Source organism: Oncorhynchus masou, unplaced genomic scaffold (genome assembly GCF_036934945.1).
Source record: "Oncorhynchus masou masou isolate Uvic2021 unplaced genomic scaffold, UVic_Omas_1.1 unplaced_scaffold_761, whole genome shotgun sequence".
NCBI lineage: Eukaryota > Metazoa > Chordata > Actinopteri > Salmoniformes > Salmonidae > Oncorhynchus > Oncorhynchus masou.
This window is the reverse complement of record NW_027014076.1, coordinates 257,415-276,341: the sequence shown is the minus strand read 5'-3', so window position 1 is coordinate 276,341 and position 18,927 is coordinate 257,415. Positions and strand designations below refer to the sequence as shown.

The following is an 18,927-nucleotide window of genomic DNA, read 5'->3' as shown; positions in this document are numbered from 1 at the left end:
CTATTCCACAGTACTACATAGAGCCATGACTACGTGGAACTCTATTCCACAGTACTACATAGAGACATGACTACGTGGAACTCTATTCCACAGTACTACATAGAGACATGACTACATGGAACTCTATTCCACAGTACTACATAGAGCTATGACTACATGGAACTCTATTCCACAGTACTACATAGAGACATGACTACATGGAACTCTATTCCACAGTACTACATAGAGACATGACCACATGGAACTCTATTCCACAGTACTACATAGAGACATGACTACATGGAACTCTATTCCACAGTACTACATAGAGACATGACTACATGGATCTCTATTCCACAGTACTACATGGAGACATGACTACATGGAACTCTATTCCACAGTACTACATAGAGACATGACTACATGGAACTCTATTCCACAGTACTACATAGAGACATGACTACATGGACCTCTATTCCACAGTACTACATGGAGACATGACTACATGGAACTCTATTCCACAGTACCACATAGAGACATGACTACATGGAACTCTATTCCACAGTACTACATGGAGACATGACTACATGGAACTCTATTTCACAGTACTACATAGAGACATAACTACATGGAACTCTATTCCACAGTACTACATAGAGACATGACTACATGGAACTCTATTCCACAGTACTACATAGAGACATGACTACGTGTAACTCTATTCCACAGTACTACATGGAGACATGACTACATGGAACTCTATTCCACAGTACTACATAGAGCCATGACTACATGGAACTCTATTCCACAGTACTACATAGAGACATGACTACATGGAACTCTATTCCACAGTACTACATAGAGACATGACTACATGGAACTCTATTCCACAGTACTACATAGAGCCATGACTACATGGAACTCTATTCCACAGTACTACATAGAGACATGACTACATGGAACTCTATTCCACAGTACTACATAGAGCCATGACTACATGGAACTCTATTCCACAGTACTACATAGAGCCATGACTACATGGAACTCTATTCCACAGTACTACATAGAGCCATGACTACATGGAACTCTGTTCCACAGTACTACATGGAGACATGACTACATGGAACTCTATTCCACAGTACTACGTAGAGACATGACTACATGGAACTCTATTCCACAGTACTACGTAGAGCCATGACTACATGGAACTCTATTCCACCGTACTACATGGAGACATGACTACATGGAACTCTATTCCACAGTACTACATAGAGACATGACTACATGGAACTCTATTCCACAGTACTACATGGAGACATGACTACATAGAACTCTATTCCACAGTACTACATGGAGACATGAGTACATGGAACTCTATTCCACAGTACTACATGGAGACATGACTACATGGAACTCTATTCCACAGTACTACATAGAGCCATGACTACGTGGAACTCTATTCCACAGTACTACATGGAGACATGACTACATGGAACTCTATTCCACAGTACTACATAGAGCCATGACTACATGGAACTCTATTCCACAGTACTACATAGAGACATGACTACATGGAACTCTATTCCACAGTACTACATAGAGACATGACTACATGGAACTCTATTCCACAGTACTACATAGAGACACGACTACATGGAACTATATTCCACAGTACTACATAGAGACACGACTACATGGAACTATATTCCACAGTACTACATAGAGACATGACTACATGGAACTCTATTCCACAGTACTACATAGAGCCCTGACTACATGGAACTCTATTCCACAGTACTACATAGAGACATGACTACATGGAACTCTATTCCACAGTACTACATAGAGACATGACTACATGGAACTCTATTCCACATTACTACATGGAGACATGACTACATGGAACTCTATTCCACAGTACTACATAGAGCCATGACTACATGGAACTCTATTCCACAGTACTACATAGAGCCATGACTACATGGAACTCTATTCCACAGTACTACATAGAGACATGACTACATGGACCTCTATTCCACAGTACTACGTGGAGCCATGACTACGTGGAACTCTATTCCACAGTACTACGTGGAGCCATGACTACATGGAACTCTATTCCACAGTACTACGTAGAGCCATGACTACATGGAACTCTATTCCACAGTACTACATAGAGACATGACTACATGGACCTCTATTCCACAGTACTACATAGAGCCATGACTACATGGAACTCTATTCCACAGTACTACATGGAGACATGACTACATGGAACTCTATTCCACAGTACTACATGGAGACATGACTACATGGAGCTCTATTCCACAGTACTACATAGAGACATGACTACATGGAGCTCTATTCCACAGTACTACATAGAGACATGACTACATGGAACTCTATTCCACAGTACTACATAGAGACATGACTACATGGAACTCTATTCCACAGTACTACATAGAGACATGACTACATGGAACTCTATTCCACAGTACTACATAGAGCCATGACTACATGGAACTCTATTCCACAGTACTACGTAGAGACATGACTACATGGAACTCTATTCCACAGTACTACATAGAGCCATGACTACATGGAACTCTATTCCACAGTACTACATAGAGACATGACTACATGGAACTCTATTTCACAGTACTACATGGAGACATGACTACATGGAACTCTATTCCACAGTACTACATAGAGACATGACTACATGGAACTCTATTCCACAGTACTACATAGAGCCATGACTACGTGGAACTCTATTCCACAGTACTACATGGAGACATGAGTACATGGAACTCTATTCCACAGTACTACATGGAGACATGACTACATGGAACTCTATTCCACAGTACTACATAGAGCCATGACTACGTGGAACTCTATTCCACAGTACTACATGGAGACATGACTACATGGAACTCTATTCCACAGTACTACATAGAGCCATGACTACATGGAACTCTATTCCACAGTACTACATAGAGACATGACTACATGGAACTCTATTCCACAGTACTACATAGAGACATGACTACATGGAACTCTATTCCACAGTACTACATAGAGACACGACTACATGGAACTATATTCCACAGTACTACATAGAGACACGACTACATGGAACCATATTCCACAGTACTACATAGAGACATGACTACATGGAACTCTATTCCACAGTACTACATAGAGCCCTGACTACATGGAACTCTATTCCACAGTACTACATAGAGACATGACTACATGGAACTCTATTCCACAGTACTACATAGAGACATGACTACATGGAACTCTATTCCACATTACTACATGGAGACATGACTACATGGAACTCTATTCCACAGTACTACATAGAGCCATGACTACATGGAACTCTATTCCACAGTACTACATAGAGCCATGACTACATGGAACTCTATTCCACAGTACTACATAGAGACATGACTACATGGACCTCTATTCCACAGTACTACGTGGAGCCATGACTACGTGGAACTCTATTCCACAGTACTACGTGGAGCCATGACTACATGGAACTCTATTCCACAGTACTACGTAGAGCCATGACTACATGGAACTCTATTCCACAGTACTACATAGAGACATGACTACATGGACCTCTATTCCACAGTACTACATAGAGCCATGACTACATGGAACTCTATTCCACAGTACTACATGGAGACATGACTACATGGAACTCTATTCCACAGTACTACATGGAGACATGACTACATGGAGCTCTATTCCACAGTACTACATAGAGACATGACTACATGGAGCTCTATTCCACAGTACTACATAGAGACATGACTACATGGAACTCTATTCCACAGTACTACATAGAGACATGACTACATGGAACTCTATTCCACAGTACTACATAGAGACATGACTACATGGAACTCTATTCCACAGTACTACATAGAGCCATGACTACATGGAACTCTATTCCACAGTACTACGTAGAGACATGACTACATGGAACTCTATTCCACAGTACTACATAGAGCCATGACTACATGGAACTCTATTCCACAGTACTACATAGAGACATGACTACACGGAACTCTATTTCACAGTACTACATGGAGACATGACTACATGGAACTCTATTCCACAGTACTACATAGAGACATGACTACATGGAACTCTATTCCACAGTACTACATAGAGACATGACTACATGGAACTCTATTCCACAGTACTACATAGAGACATGACTACATGGAACTCTATTCCACAGTACTACATAGAGACATGACTACATGGAACTCTATTCCACAGTACTACATAGAGACATGACTACATGGAACTCTATTCCACAGTACTACATAGAGACATGACTACATGGAACTCTATTCCACAGTACTACATAGAGCCATGACTACATGGAACTCTATTCCACAGTACTACGTAGAGACATGACTACATGGAACTCTATTCCACAGTACTACATAGAGACATGACTACATGGAACTCTATTTCACAGTACTACATGGAGCCATGACTACATGGAACTCTATTCCACAGTACTACATAGAGACATGACTACATGGAACTCTATTCCACAGTACTACATAGAGACATGACTACATGGAACTCTATTCCACAGTACTACATAGAGCCATGACTACATGGAACTCTATTTCACAGTACTACATAGGGACATGACTACATGGAACTCTATTCCACAGTACTACATAGAGCCATAACTACATGGAACTCTATTCCACAGTACTACATAGAGCCATAACTACATGGAACTCTATTCCACAGTACTACATAGAGACATGACTACATGGAACTCTATTTCACAGTACTACATAGAGACATGACTACATGGAACTCTATTCCACAGTACTACATAGAGACATGACTACATGGAACTCTATTTCACAGTACTACATAGAGACATGACTACATGGAACTCTATTCCACAGTACTACATAGAGACATGACTACATGGAACTCTATTCCACAGTACTACATAGAGCCACGACTACATGGAACTCTGTTCCAAAGTACTACATAGAGCCATGACTACATGGAACTCTATTCCACATTACTACATAGAGCCATGACTAAATGGATCTCTATTCCACAGTACTACATAGAGCCATGACTACATGGAACTCTATTCCACAGTACTACATAGAGCCATGACTACATGGAACTCTATTCCACAGTACTACATAGAGCCATGACTACGTGGAACTCTATTCCACTACATAGAGCCATGACTACATGGAACTCTATTCCACAGTACTACATGGAGCCATGACTACATGGAACTCTATTCCACAGTACTACATAGAGCCATGACTACGTGGAACTCTATTCCACTACATAGAGCCATGACTACATGGAACTCTATTCCACAGTACTATATGGAGCCATGACTACATGGAACTCTATTTCACAGTACTACATAGAGACATGACTACATGGAACTCTATTCCACAGTACTACATAGAGCCATGACTACATGGAACTCTATTCCACAGTACTACATAGAGCCATGACTACGTGGAACTCTATTCCACTACATAGAGCCATGACTACATGGAACTCTATTCCACAGTACTACATAGAGCCATGACTACATGGAACTCTATTCCACAGTACTACATAGAGCCATGACTACATGGAACTCTATTCCACAGTACTACATAGAGCCATGACTACGTGGAACTCTATTCCACTACATAGAGCCATGACTACATGGAACTCTATTCCACAGTACTACATAGAGCCATGACGACATGGAACTCTATTCCACAGTACTACATAGAGCCATGACTACATGGAACTCTATTCCACAGTACTACATAGAGACATGACTACATGGAACTCTATTCCACAGTACTGCATAGAGACATGACTACATGGAACTCTATTCCACAGTACTACATAGAGCCATTGTTACGGTTTTCTATGTGTGAAGGAGAGTCGGACCAAAATGCGGCGTGTAGATTGCGATCCATGTTTAATAAATTAAAAATTAAAAATTAGATTAAAAAAGTACAGATACAAATACCCCTTATGGAACAGTGGGGTCTGTGAAGTAACACAAACACAGGCACAGACGCATCTTAACATAGCACTCTACTCACATGGATCTGTGTTGTAGAGATGTGGTAGTAGGGTATGGGCCTGAGGGCCACACACTTAAGTGTGTTGTGAATTCTGTAATAAATGTTTTGTTATGTTTCAAAAAATCGTATTTACTTCCTTAATTTTGCCGTAACCCAGGAAGAGAATCCATAATAAACACAAATACAATTCAGGGGGTAGTCATGACTACGAACCAGCGACTGTCAACCCAACAAGTTAGCCAAAAAACAGAAAAAAAGACAATTACACTCTTGTTACCATATAGAATACACCCCCTCCAATCAGATATATAGTATTAACATATAGAATACACCCCCTCCAATCAGATATATAGTATTAACATATAGAATACACCCCCTCCAATCAGATATCTAGTATTAACATATAGAATACACCCCCTCCAATCAGATATATAGTATTAACATATAGAATACACCCCCTCCAATCAGATATATAGTATTAACATATAGAATACACCCCCTCCAATCAGATATATAGTATTAACATATAGAATACACCCCATCCAATCAGATATATAGTATTAACATATAGAATACACCCTCTCCAATCAGATGTCTAGTGTTACCATATAGAATACACCCCCTCCAATCAGATATATATTATTAACATATAGAATACACCCTCTCCAATCAGATATATAATATTAACATATAGAATACACCCCCTCCAATCAGATATCTAGTATTAACATATAGAATACACCCCCTCCAATCAGATATCTAGTATTAACATATAGAATACACCCCCTCCAATCAGATATCTAGTATTAACATATAGAATACACCCCCTCCAATCAGATATATAGTATTAACATATAGAATACACCCCCTCCAATCAGATATATAGTATTACCATATAGAATACACCCCCTCCAATCAGATGTCTAGTATTAACATATAGAATACACCCCCTCCAATCAGATATATAGTATTACCATATAGAATACACCCCCTCCAATCAGATGTCTAGTATTAACATATAGAATACACCCCCTCCAATCAGATATATAGTATTACCATATAGAATACACCCCCTCCAATCAGATATATAGTATTAACATATAGAATACACCCCCTCCAATCAGATGTCTAGTATTAACATATAGAATACACCCCCTCCAATCAGATATATAGTATACACCCTTCTCCAATTTTTTTATTATTTTATTTATCTGTTGTTTTACCAGGTAAGTTGACTGAGAACACATTCTCATTTGCAGCAACGACCTGGGGAATAGTTACAGGGGAGAGGAGGGGGGACGAATGAGCCAATTGTTAACTGGGGATTATTAGGTGACCGTGATGGTTTGAGGGCCAGATTGGGAATTCGGTAACATGCCTGGCATTTGAAAATAACAAACATTTTGTTTTCACCAGAATTTAGAACCAGCGTTAGAATGAAACAGATTCTGTTGTATAATGTTAAAATGGTCTTTGGGCATTTTTCAAAAACTAAAGATAAACTACTACCACTAGAATAGAAAACAGATAAACTACTACCACTAGAATAGAGAACAGATAAACTACTTCCACTAGAATAGAGAACAGATAAACTACCACCACTAGAATAGAGAACAGATAAACTACTACCACTAGAATAGAGAACAGATAAACTACTACCACTAGAATAGAGAACAGATAAACTACTACCACTAGAATAGAGAACAGATAAACTACTACCACTAGAATAGAGAACAGATAAACTACTACCACTAGAATAGAGAACAGATAAACTACTACCACTAGAATACAGAACAGATAAACTACTACCACTAGAATACAGAACAGATAAACTACTACCACTAGAGTAGAGAACAGATAAACTACTACCACTAGAATAGAGAACAGATAAACTACTACCACCAGAATAGAGAACAGATAAACTACTACCACTAGAACAGTATCATCTGCATTAAAAAAATGAACATTCGCTGTTTTCAATAAGATTCCCTTGTCTATGTTGTTGACATACAAAACAAAAAAATAGTGGGCCCAAAACAGAACCTTGCGGAACACCTGAGCACATCTCTATAGACCCATATTTACAACCATCCGCCATTACACATTCTGAACGATGTGATAGGTCATTTATAAACAAAGCTAGAGCACGACCAGTAATTCCACAACATTTAAACCTTTGCACTACGAACACAATATGGTCTACGGTGTCAAATGCCTTCGACAAATCAATAAAGACAGACAACACAATGTAACTTTCTTATCAAGAGCACGTCATTTAAAACCTTCAATGTTGCTGAAACAGTGATGTTGGACAGACCTAAAAAACCTGATTTACATTCCATTTAAGATGTTGTTTTCTTGGAAGTAGGTTTTTAGCTGCCTACTAACTAAGGACTCCAGTACCTTTGAAGGTACAGACAATGTTGATATGGGTTAATAATAGTTGTCAAGTAGCGAAGGATCTCCACCTTTCAGGAGAGGCAGTACAAAAGCAGATTTCCATAATGTGGGAAAATCTTTAACATCAAGCGTGAGATTAAAAATACATGTTAAGGGGGGGAGCAATGATGTCTGCAGCTCAGCTAGGTGTAGGAATCAGGGCCTCTCAGCTCGGTGTAGGAATCAGGGCCTCTCAGCTAGGTGTAGGAATCAGGGCCTCTCAGCTAGGTGTAGGAATCAGGGCCTCTCAGCTAGGTGTAGGAATCAGGGCCTCTCAGCTCGGTGTAGGAATCAGGGCCTCTCAGCTAGGTGTAGGAATCAGGGCCTCTCAGCTAGGTGTAGGAATCAGGGCCTCTCAGCTAGGTGTAGGAATCAGGGCCTCTCAGCTAGGTGTAGGAATCAGGGCCTCTCAGCTCGGTGTAGAAATCAGGGCCTCTCAGCTAGGTGTAGGAATCAGGGCCTCTCAGCTAGGTGTAGGAATCAGGGCCTCTCAGCTAGGTGTAGGAATCAGGGCCTCTCAGCTCGGTGTAGGAATCAGGGTCTCTCAGCTAGGTGTAGGAATCAGGGCCTCTCAGCTAGGTGTAGGAATCAGGGCTTCTCAGCTAGGTGTAGGAATCAGGGCCTCTCAGCTCGGTGTAGGAATCAGGGCCTCTCAGCTAGGTGTAGGAATCAGGGCCTCTCAGCTCAGTGTAGGAATCAGGACCTCTCAGCTAGGTGTAGGAATCAGGGCCTCTCAGCTAGGTGTAGGAATCAGGGCCTCTCAGCTAGGTGTAGGAATTTTGGCCTCTCAGCTAGGCGTAGGAATCAGGGCATCTCAGCTAGGCGTAGGAATCAGGGCATCTCAGCTAGGCGTAGGAATCAGGGCCTCTGAGCTAGATGTAGGAATAGGGGCCTCTCAGCTGGGTGTAGGAATCAGGGCCTCTCAGCTAGGTGTAGGAATCAGGGCCTCTCAGCTAGGTGTAGGAATCAGGGCCTATCAGCTAGGTGTAGGAATCAGGGCCTCTCAGCTAGGTGTAGGAATCAGGGCCTCTCAGCTAGGTGTAGGAATCAGGGCCTCTCAGCTAGGTGTAGGAATCAGGGCCTCTCAGCTAGGTGTAGGAATCAGGGCCTCTCAGCTAGGCGTAGGAATCAGGACCTCTCAGCTAGGCATAGGAATCAGGGCATCTAAGCTAGGCGTAGGAATCAGGGCCTCTCAGCTAGGCGTAGGAATCAGGGCCTCTCAGCTAGGTGTAGGAATCAGGGCCTCTCAGCTAGGTGTAGGAATCAGGGACTGTCAGCTAGGTGTAGGAATCAGTGACTGTCAGCTAGGTGTAGGAATCAGGGCCTCTCAGCTCGGTGTAGGAATCAGGGCCTCTCAGCTAGGTGTAGGAATCAGGGCCTCTCAGCTAGGTGTAGGAATCAGGGCCTCTCAGCTAGGTGTAGGAATCAGGGCCTCTCAGCTAGGTGTAGGAATCAGGGCCTCTCAGCTAGGTGTAGGAATCAGGGCCTCTCAGCTAGGTGTAGGAATCAGGGCCTCTCAGCTAGGTGTAGGAATTTTGGCCTCTCAGCTAGGTGTAGGAATCAGGGCAGCTCAGCTAGGTGTAGGAATCAGGGCCTCTCAGCTAGGTGTAGGAATCAGGGCCTCTCAGCTAGGTGTAGGAATCAGGGCCTCTCAGCTAGGTGTAGGAATCAGGGCCTCTCAGCTAGGTGTAGGAATCAGGGCCTCTCAGCTAGGTGTAGGAATCAGGGCCTTTCAGCTAGGTGTAGGAATCAGGGCAGCTCAGCTAGGTGTAGGAATCAGGGCCTCTCAGCTAGGTGTAGGAATCAGGGCCTCTCAGCTAGGTGTAGGAATCAGGGCCTCTCAGCGAGGTGTAGGAATCAGGGCCTCTCAGCTAGGTGTAGGAATCAGGGCCTCTCAGCTAGGTGTAGGAATCAGGGCCTCTCAGCTAGGTGTAGGAATTTTGGCCTCTCAGCTAGGTGTAGGAATCAGGGCAGCTCAGCTAGGTGTAGGAATCAGGGCCTCTCAGCTCGGTGTAGGAATCAGGGCCTCTCAGCTAGGTGTAGGAATCAGGGCCTCTCAGCTAGGTGTAGGAATCAGGGCCTCTCAGCTAGGTGTAGGAATCAGGGCCTCTCAGCTAGGTGTAGGAATCAGGGCCTTTCAGCTAGGTGTAGGAATCAGGGCCTCTCAGCTAGGTGTAGGAATCAGGGCCTCTCAGCTAGGTGTAGGAATCAGGGCCTCTCAGCTAGGTGTAGGAATCAGGGCCTCTCAGCGAGGTGTAGGAATCAGGGCCTCTCAGCTAGGTGTAGGAATCAGGGCCTCTCAGCTAGGTGTAGGAATCAGGGCCTCTCAGCTAGGTGTAGGAATTTTGGCCTCTCAGCTAGGTGTAGGAATCAGGGCCTCTCAGCTAGGTGTAGGAATCAGGGACTGTCAGCTAGGTGTAGGAATCAGGGCCTCTCAGCTCGGTGTAGGAATCAGGGCCTCTCAGCTAGGTGTAGGAATCAGGGCCTCTCAGCTAGGTGTAGGAATCAGGGCCTCTCAGCTAGGTGTAGGAATCAGGGCCTCTCAGCTAGGTGTAGGAATCAGGGCCTCTCAGCTAGGTGTAGGAATCAGGGCCTCTCAGCTAGGTGTAGGAATCAGGGCCTCTCAGCGAGGTGTAGGAATCAGGGCCTCTCAGCTAGGTGTAGGAATCAGGGACTGTCAGCTAGGTGTAGGAATCAGGGCCTCTCAGCTCGGTGTAGGAATCAGGGCCTCTCAGCTAGGTGTAGGAATCAGGGCCTCTCAGCTAGGTGTAGGAATCAGGGCCTCTCAGCTAGGTGTAGGAATCAGGGCCTCTCAGCTAGGTGTAGGAATCAGGACCTCTCAGCTAGGCATAGGAATCAGGGCATCTAAGCTAGGCGTAGGAATCAGGGCCTCTCAGCTAGGTGTAGGAATCAGGGCCTCTCAGCTAGGTGTAGGAATCAGGGCCTCTCAGCTAGGTGTAGGAATCAGTGCAGCTCAGCTAGGTGTAGGAATCAGGCCTCTCAGCTAGGTGTAGGAATAGGGGCCTCTCAGCTGGGTGTAGGAATCAGGGCATCTAAGCTAGGCGTAGGAATCAGGGCCTCTCAGCTAGGTGTAGGAATCAGGGCCTCTCAGCTAGGTGTAGGAATCAGGGCCTCTCAGCTAGGTGTAGGAATCAGTGCAGCTCAGCTAGGTGTAGGAATCAGGCCTCTCAGCTAGGTGTAGGAATAGGGGCCTCTCAGCTGGGTGTAGGAATCAGGGCCTCTCAGCTCGGTGTAGGAATCAGGGCCTCTCAGCTAGGTGTAGGAATCAGGGCCTCTCAGCTAGGTGTGGGAATCAGGGCCTCTCAGCTAGGTGTAGGAATCAGGGCCTCTCAGCTAGGTGTAGGAATCAGGGCATCTCATTGGGTTACGGTCTCTAGCATCAGGACCTCTCATTGGGTTACGGTCTCTAGCATCAGGACCTCTCATTGGGTTACGGTCTCTAGCATCAGGACCTCTCATTGGGTTACGGTCTCTAGCATCAGGACCTCTCACGGTCTCTAGCATCAGGACCTCTCATTGGGTTACGGTCTCTAGCATCAGGACCTCTCATTGGGTTACGGTCTCTAGCATCAGGATGGGTTACGGTCTCTAGCATCAGGGCCTCTCATTGGGTTACGGTCTCTAGCATCAGGACCTCTCATTGGGTTACGGTCTCTAGCATCAGGGCCTCTCATTGGGTTACGGTCTCTAGCATGGGTTACGGTCTCTAGCATCAGGGCCTCTCATTGGGTTACGGTCTCTAGCATCAGGACCTCTCATTGGGTTACGGTCTCTAGCATCAGGACCTCTCATTGGGTTACGGTCTCTCATTGGGTTACGGTCTCTAACATCAGGACCTCTCATTGGGTTACGGTCTCTAGCATCAGGACCTCTCATTGGGTTACGGCCTCTCATTGGGTTACGGTCTCTAGCATCAGGACCTCTCATTGGGTTACGGTCTCTAGCATCAGGACCTCTCATTGGGTTACGGTCTCTCATCAGGACCTCTCATTGGGTTACGGTCTCTAGCATCAGGACCTCTCATTGGGTTCGGTCTCTAGCATCAGGACCTCTCATTGGGTTACGGTCTCTAGCATCAGGACCTCTCATTGGGTTACGGTCTCTAGCATCAGGACCTCTCATTGGGTTACGGTCTCTAGCATCAGGACCTCTCATTGGGTTACGGTCTCTAGCATCAGGACCTCTCATTGGGTTCAGGACCTCTCGGTCTCTAGCATCAGGACCTCTCATTGGGTTCGGTCTCTAGCATCATTGGGTTACGGTCTCTAGCATCAGGATCCTCTCATTGGGTTACGGTCTCTAGCATCAGGACCTCTCATTGGGTTACGGTCTCTAGCATCAGGACCTCTCATTGGGTTACGGTCTCTAGCATCATCAGGACCTCTCAGGACCTCTCATTGGGTTACGGTCTCTAGCATGCCTCTCATTGGGTTACGGTCTCTAGCATCAGGACCTCTCAGGACCTCTCATTGGGTTACGGTCTCTAGCATCAGGGCCTCTCATTGGGTTACGGTCTCTAGCATCAGGACCTCTCATTGGGTTACGGTCTCTAGCATCAGGACCTCTCATTGGGTTACGGTCTCTAGCATCAGGGCCTCTCATTGGGTTACGGTCTCTAGGGCCTCTCACGGTCAGCATCAGGACCTCTCATTGGGTTACGGTCTCTAGCATCAGGACCTCTCATTGGGTTACGGTCTCTAGCATCAGGACCTCATTGGGTTACGGTCTCTAGCATCAGGACCTCTCATTGGGTTACGGTCTCTAGCATCAGGACCTCTCATTGGGTTACGGTCTCTAGCATCAGGACCTCTCATTGGGTTACGGTCTCTAGCATCAGGGCCTCTCATTGGGTTACGGTCTCTAGCATCAGGACCTCTCATTGGGTTACGGTCTCTAGCATCAGGACCTCTCATTGGGTTACGGTCTTTAGCATCAGGGCCTCTCATTGGGTTACGGTCTCTAGCATCAGGCCCTCTCATTGGGTTACGGTCTCTAACATCAGGGCCTCTCATTGAGTTATGGTCTCTAGCATCAGGACCTCTCATTGGGTTACGGTCTCTAGCATCAACCTCTCATTGGGTTACGGTCTCTAGCATCAGGACCTCTCATTGGGTTACGGTCTCTAGCATCAGGACCTCTCATTGGGTTACGGTCTCTAGCATCAGGACCTCTCATTGGGTTACGGTCTCTAGCATCAGGACCTCTCATTGGGTTACGGTCTCTAGTCAGGACCTCTCATTGGGTTACGGTCTCTAGCATCAGGGCCTCTCATTGGGTTACGGTCTCTAGCATCAGGACCTCTCATTGGGTTACGGTCTCTAACATCAGGCCTCTCATTGTTATGGTCTCTAGCATCAGGACCTCTCATTGTTCTATCAGGACCTCTCATTGGGTTACGGTCTCTAGCATCAGGACCTCTCATTGGGTTACGGTCTCTAGCATCAGGACCTCTCATTGGGTTACGGTCTCTAGCATCAGGACCTCTCATTGGGTTACGGTCTCTAGCATCAGGACCTCTCATTGGGTTACGGTCTCTAGCATCAGGACCTCTCATTGGGTTACGGTCTCTAGCATCAACCTCTCATTGGGTTACGGTCTCTAACATCAGGGCCTCTCATTGGGTTACGGTCTCTAGGACCTCTCATTGTTACGGTCTCTGCATCAGGACCTCTCATTGTTACGGTCTCTAGCATCCTCTCATTGGTTACGGTCTCTAGCATGCCTCTCATTGACGGTCTCAGCATCAGTTACGGTCTCTAGCATCAGGAACCTCTCATTGGGTTACGGTCTCTAGCACCTGGGCGAAACAGACTCTAACAGATGTTGTTTTACGGTCTCTAGCATCCTGACCTCTCATTGGGTTACGGTCTCCTCAGGACCTCTCATTGGGTTACGGTCTCTAGCATCAGAGGGACCTCTCATTGGGTTACGGTCTCTAGCATCAGGGCCTCTCATTGGGTTACGGTCTCTAGCATCAGGGCCTCTCATTGGGTTACGGTCTCTAGCATCAGGACCTCTCATTGGGTTACGGTCTCTAACATCAGGGCCTCTCATTGAGTTATGGTCTCTAGCATCAGGACCGGAACTTGATCGAGGGTCCCATAGGGCGGTGCAATATTGGCCCAGGGTTGTTCGGGTTAGGGGAGGGTTTGGTCGGGGGTAGGCCATCATTGTAAAATAAGAATTTGTTCTTAACTGAAATAGTCTAGTTAAATAAAATCAAAAACAGACTTTCTAGAATTTTGAACAATATTCAACATTCTCAATGTTTTGTCCTATCTCTCTAAACATAATGTCTCTGGTCTCTGTCTGGTCTGTCTGTCTGATCTCTGTCTCTGGTCATAATGTCTCTGATCCAAAGCTGAAACAGACTGGTCTAACAGATGTTGTTTTACTCTGTAACTAGCCTACTGGGCTTCAGCAGGGACCCCAGAGCAGCTAGAATGTGTGTCCCGTCGCTCTAAACTTAATGTCTCTGGTCCAAAGCTGAAACAGACTGGTCTAACAGATGTTGTTTTTCTCTTTAACTAGGCAATGAGCTACCCACATCCTGGGGGGGGGGGAGAGAGAATGATATTAAAACAGATCAGAAAGTAAACGTATGGCTTAATTAATGAACTCCACGTCCCCCGTCAACCCCACGTGTCACAGTTGTATTGCTCTTTTAAACATGGGGGGGGGGGGGGCGGATATGATACAAGTCCTATAATAAAATAATAAATGCCAGATAACCGGCCAAACACAAATTAAACATTGCAGAGGTTAAGATTGCAACACACGGTAGTAATTCCTTCTGAATAACAGAACGGAGAACAGCACCTACCGGGACTCACGAGAGGACACCTCACTTTCTCTCGTTGCTGACTGGAATCCCGCCCAACACCCCCAAAAACCCGCATCAAATCACACGCCACATGCAATCATTCACAAACAAAAATACGGCGAAATTAAATTAGATTTACAAAAATAAAAACAGTAAAACTCTTAAATAAATAGTACAAAATAAGTTTACATTTATTGTCTTTTCAAAAAAAAAATGTTTTTTTATTTTTATTTCACCATGCATTGGAGATGGTATCGGTGCTTCGGATAAAAACTATATTGAGGAGACCAGCAGAAAAATACCCCAAAAATCTCACCTGTCTGGCGGGCATCGAGAGTCTCCATCCCCTCGGTTAAAATGAAACAGCTTCCACTATATGATCCACTATATGATCCATGCATTAAGCCGTGGACTTTGTTGCCGTTTGTTGTGCGTCTGTCTGTTCGCGTCGCACCCAGGGCATCGATTTACTTTTACTTTCGATAGAAATCTCATTGTGCGTCTATTCTCTACTCTCCCGTTTCCACTGATCTACAAACTTAAAGACAAGTGCTTTCATCACTCAGACCAAGGGGTGTAATTTGTATTTATTTTACCTTTATTTAACTAGGCAAGTCAGTTAAGAACATTTTTTATTTTCAATGACGGCCAAGGAGCAGTGGGTTAACTACCTGTTCAGGGGCAGAACGACAGATTTGTCAGCTCGGGGATTTGAACTTGCAAACTTCCGGTTACTAGTCCAACACTCTAATCACTAGGCTACTCTGCCGCCCCAATGGCTACAATCGGATAAAGGAGAGACTGGGGAACCCCACTAATGCCTGACTAACTATTGGTAATGTTTCGGAGCTGATTATGTTGCAAGGACAAAACGTAGGACAACAAAAAGACAGAATAAGACTCCTGGACCAGAGGACCTCTCCCTCTTTCTCTCCCTCCCTCTGGTTTTTAGAGGAGGAAATTACATGGGAGTTTGGCTTCAGTCTCGCTGGGAAAGTACCAGCCATACCAACCGGTCTATCTATGTGGCCATATTGCCATACCAGTCTGATAGGCGCATACACACGCACAGGCGCAACATAAACAGATACCAGCCACGCCACTGACTTCACCATACTCCCCCACCCCCCTCCTCCTCCTCCTCATTCCTTTCACTGACATTGTTGCTGGCATGGTAATACCAGTTTGGTTACCAGGCGCTGACATAATCGCATCAAACGGACGCCGGACGCAACACCCACACGCCAGTGTGTCCTCAAACGCTCGAACACAGAACGTGACAAAACGGACGAGCTCCGTGTAAAATGCCCTCCAGCATTCCGACATGTTACGACTTGAAAAATGGGAAACACGATGTATAATTTCTTCCGCAGCCAGTGTTGTCACCGGGTCCCTTGATCTGATCTATAACCTATTCATCAAAGTAGACTATTTTTTTTTTTTACATATTTTTGTTGTTGTTGCATTGATAAACAAATATAATCTCAGCGACTGTTCAGACAATAAAACCAAACAACAAGAATTCATCGAAAAAGGTATTTTGTTCAGAATAACTATTGATTGACAGGCTATTGTTCACAATGGTAAACCCGGATGTAGTCAACAGTGATGAGTAAGACTGTGGGTTCTTTGACTTTCTAAACTTTATGTTGTTATAGACTATTTTATTTTTTTATTTTTCATTTTATATATATATATAATTTTTAAAGAAGTTAATTCATATGCTATTAGCCCACATAGGCTGTCGGCCAACAAGAGGGCCATTAGGGCCAATTGTTTCACACTTTGTTAGGTTTCAGCAACTGGAGGCTGCTGTTCAACAACCGTTTTAAATGAATAGGACCTAAATGCTCAAGGATGGTGTGTGCCTTGTTCTTCATGATGCTCTCTGCGATTTTAACGGACCTCTGAGACTATCACAGTGCAGGTGCATTTATACGGAGACTTGATTACACACAGGTGGATTGTATTTATCATCATTAGTCATTTAGGTCAACATTGGATCATTCAGAGATCCTCACTGAACTTCTGGAGAGAGTTTGCTGCACTGAAAGTAAAGGCGCTGAATAATTTTGAACGCCCAATTTTTCAGTTTGAAATATCCAATAAATGTCTTTCCACTTCATGATTGTGTCCCACTTGTTGTTGATTCTTCACAAAAAAATACAGTTTTATATCTTTATGTTTGAAGCCTGAAATGTGGCAAAAGGTCGCAAAGTTCAAAGGGGCCGAATACTTTCGCAAGGCACTGTACATATATATATATATATATATATTTTTTTTTAAAGTTATAAATCTGATTTATTTCACCTCTGGAGGCCTAGCTCGTGTTTATCTGACCCGACTTTCCCTCCCACGTTTGTTTAGAGAGTAATAATTGTTGTTACCGACAGGAAAACGCCCAGCTCTCCTCCTTCCTCCCCTCTCTCCTCCTTCCTCCCCTCTCCTCCTTCCTCCCCCCTCTCCTCCTTCCTCCCCCCTCTCCTCCTTCCTCCCCCCTCTCCTCCTTCCTCCCCTCTCTCCTCCTTCCTCCCCCCTCTCCTCCTTCCTCCCCTCTCTCCTCCTTCCTCCCCTCTCCTCCCTTTCTCCCAAGTCTATAAGTAATAAGTAATAAATACTTTAAAGTACTACTTAAGTATTTTTGTTTGGGGGGGGTATCTTTACTTTACTATTTATATTTTTGAAGACTTTAACTTTTACTTCACTACATTCCTGAAGAAAATAAAATGTATTTTTTTTACTCCATACATTGGCCCCTGACACGCAAAACTATCCGTTCATTTTGAACGCTTAGCAGGACCAGAAAATTATCTAATTCACGCACATAAAAAAAGAGAAAATCATCCCTACTGCCTCTGATCTGGAGGACTCACTAAACAGAGAACAACCCTGGTCATCCCTACTGCCTCTGATCTGGAGGACTCACTAAACGGAGAACAACCCTGGTCATCCCTACTGCCTCTGATCTGGAGGACTCACCAAACAGAGAACATCCCTGGTCACCCCTACTACCTCTGATCTGGAGGACTCACTAAACAGAGAACATCCCTGGTCATCCCTACTACCTCTGATCTGGCAGACTCAGTAAACAGAGAACAACCCTGGTCATCTACTGCCTCTGATCTGGCAGACTCACTAAACAGAGAACATCCCTGGTCGTCTCTACTGCCTCTGATCTGGTGGACTCACTAAACAGAGAACATCCCGGGTGATCTACTGCCTCTGATCTGGCAGACTCACTAAACAGAGAACATCCCTGGTCGTCTCTGCTGCCTAAGATCTGGCAGACTCACTAAACAGAGAACATCCCTGGTCGTCTCTACTGCCTAAGATCTGGTGGACTCACTAAACAGAGAACATCCCTGGTCGTCTCTACTGCCTCTGATCTGGAGGACTCACTAAACAGAGAACATCCCTGGTCGTCTCTACTCCCTCTGATCTGGAGGACTCACTAAACAGAGAACATCCCAGTTCATCCCTACTGCCTCTGATCTGGAGGACTCACTAAACAGAGAACAACCCTGGTCATCTCTACTGCCTCTGATCTGGAGGACTCAC

The 18,927-nt window shown here is 44.7% G+C and overlaps 1 protein-coding gene across 1 annotated transcript in view; it reads right to left on the bottom strand.

Moving 5' to 3' along the window:
• The window catches only part of LOC135537389 (MHC class II transactivator-like), a 77,155-nt gene extending 60,820 nt beyond the window's left edge, over positions 1 to 16,335 (bottom strand). Inside the window, 1 exon segment of the mRNA XM_064963567.1 lies at positions 15,686 to 16,335. Within this exon segment, the coding sequence (XP_064819639.1) occupies positions 15,686 to 15,770 (85 nt within the window). The 5' untranslated portion in view covers positions 15,771 to 16,335.
• Positions 16,336 to 18,927: the final 2,592 nt, after the last annotated feature.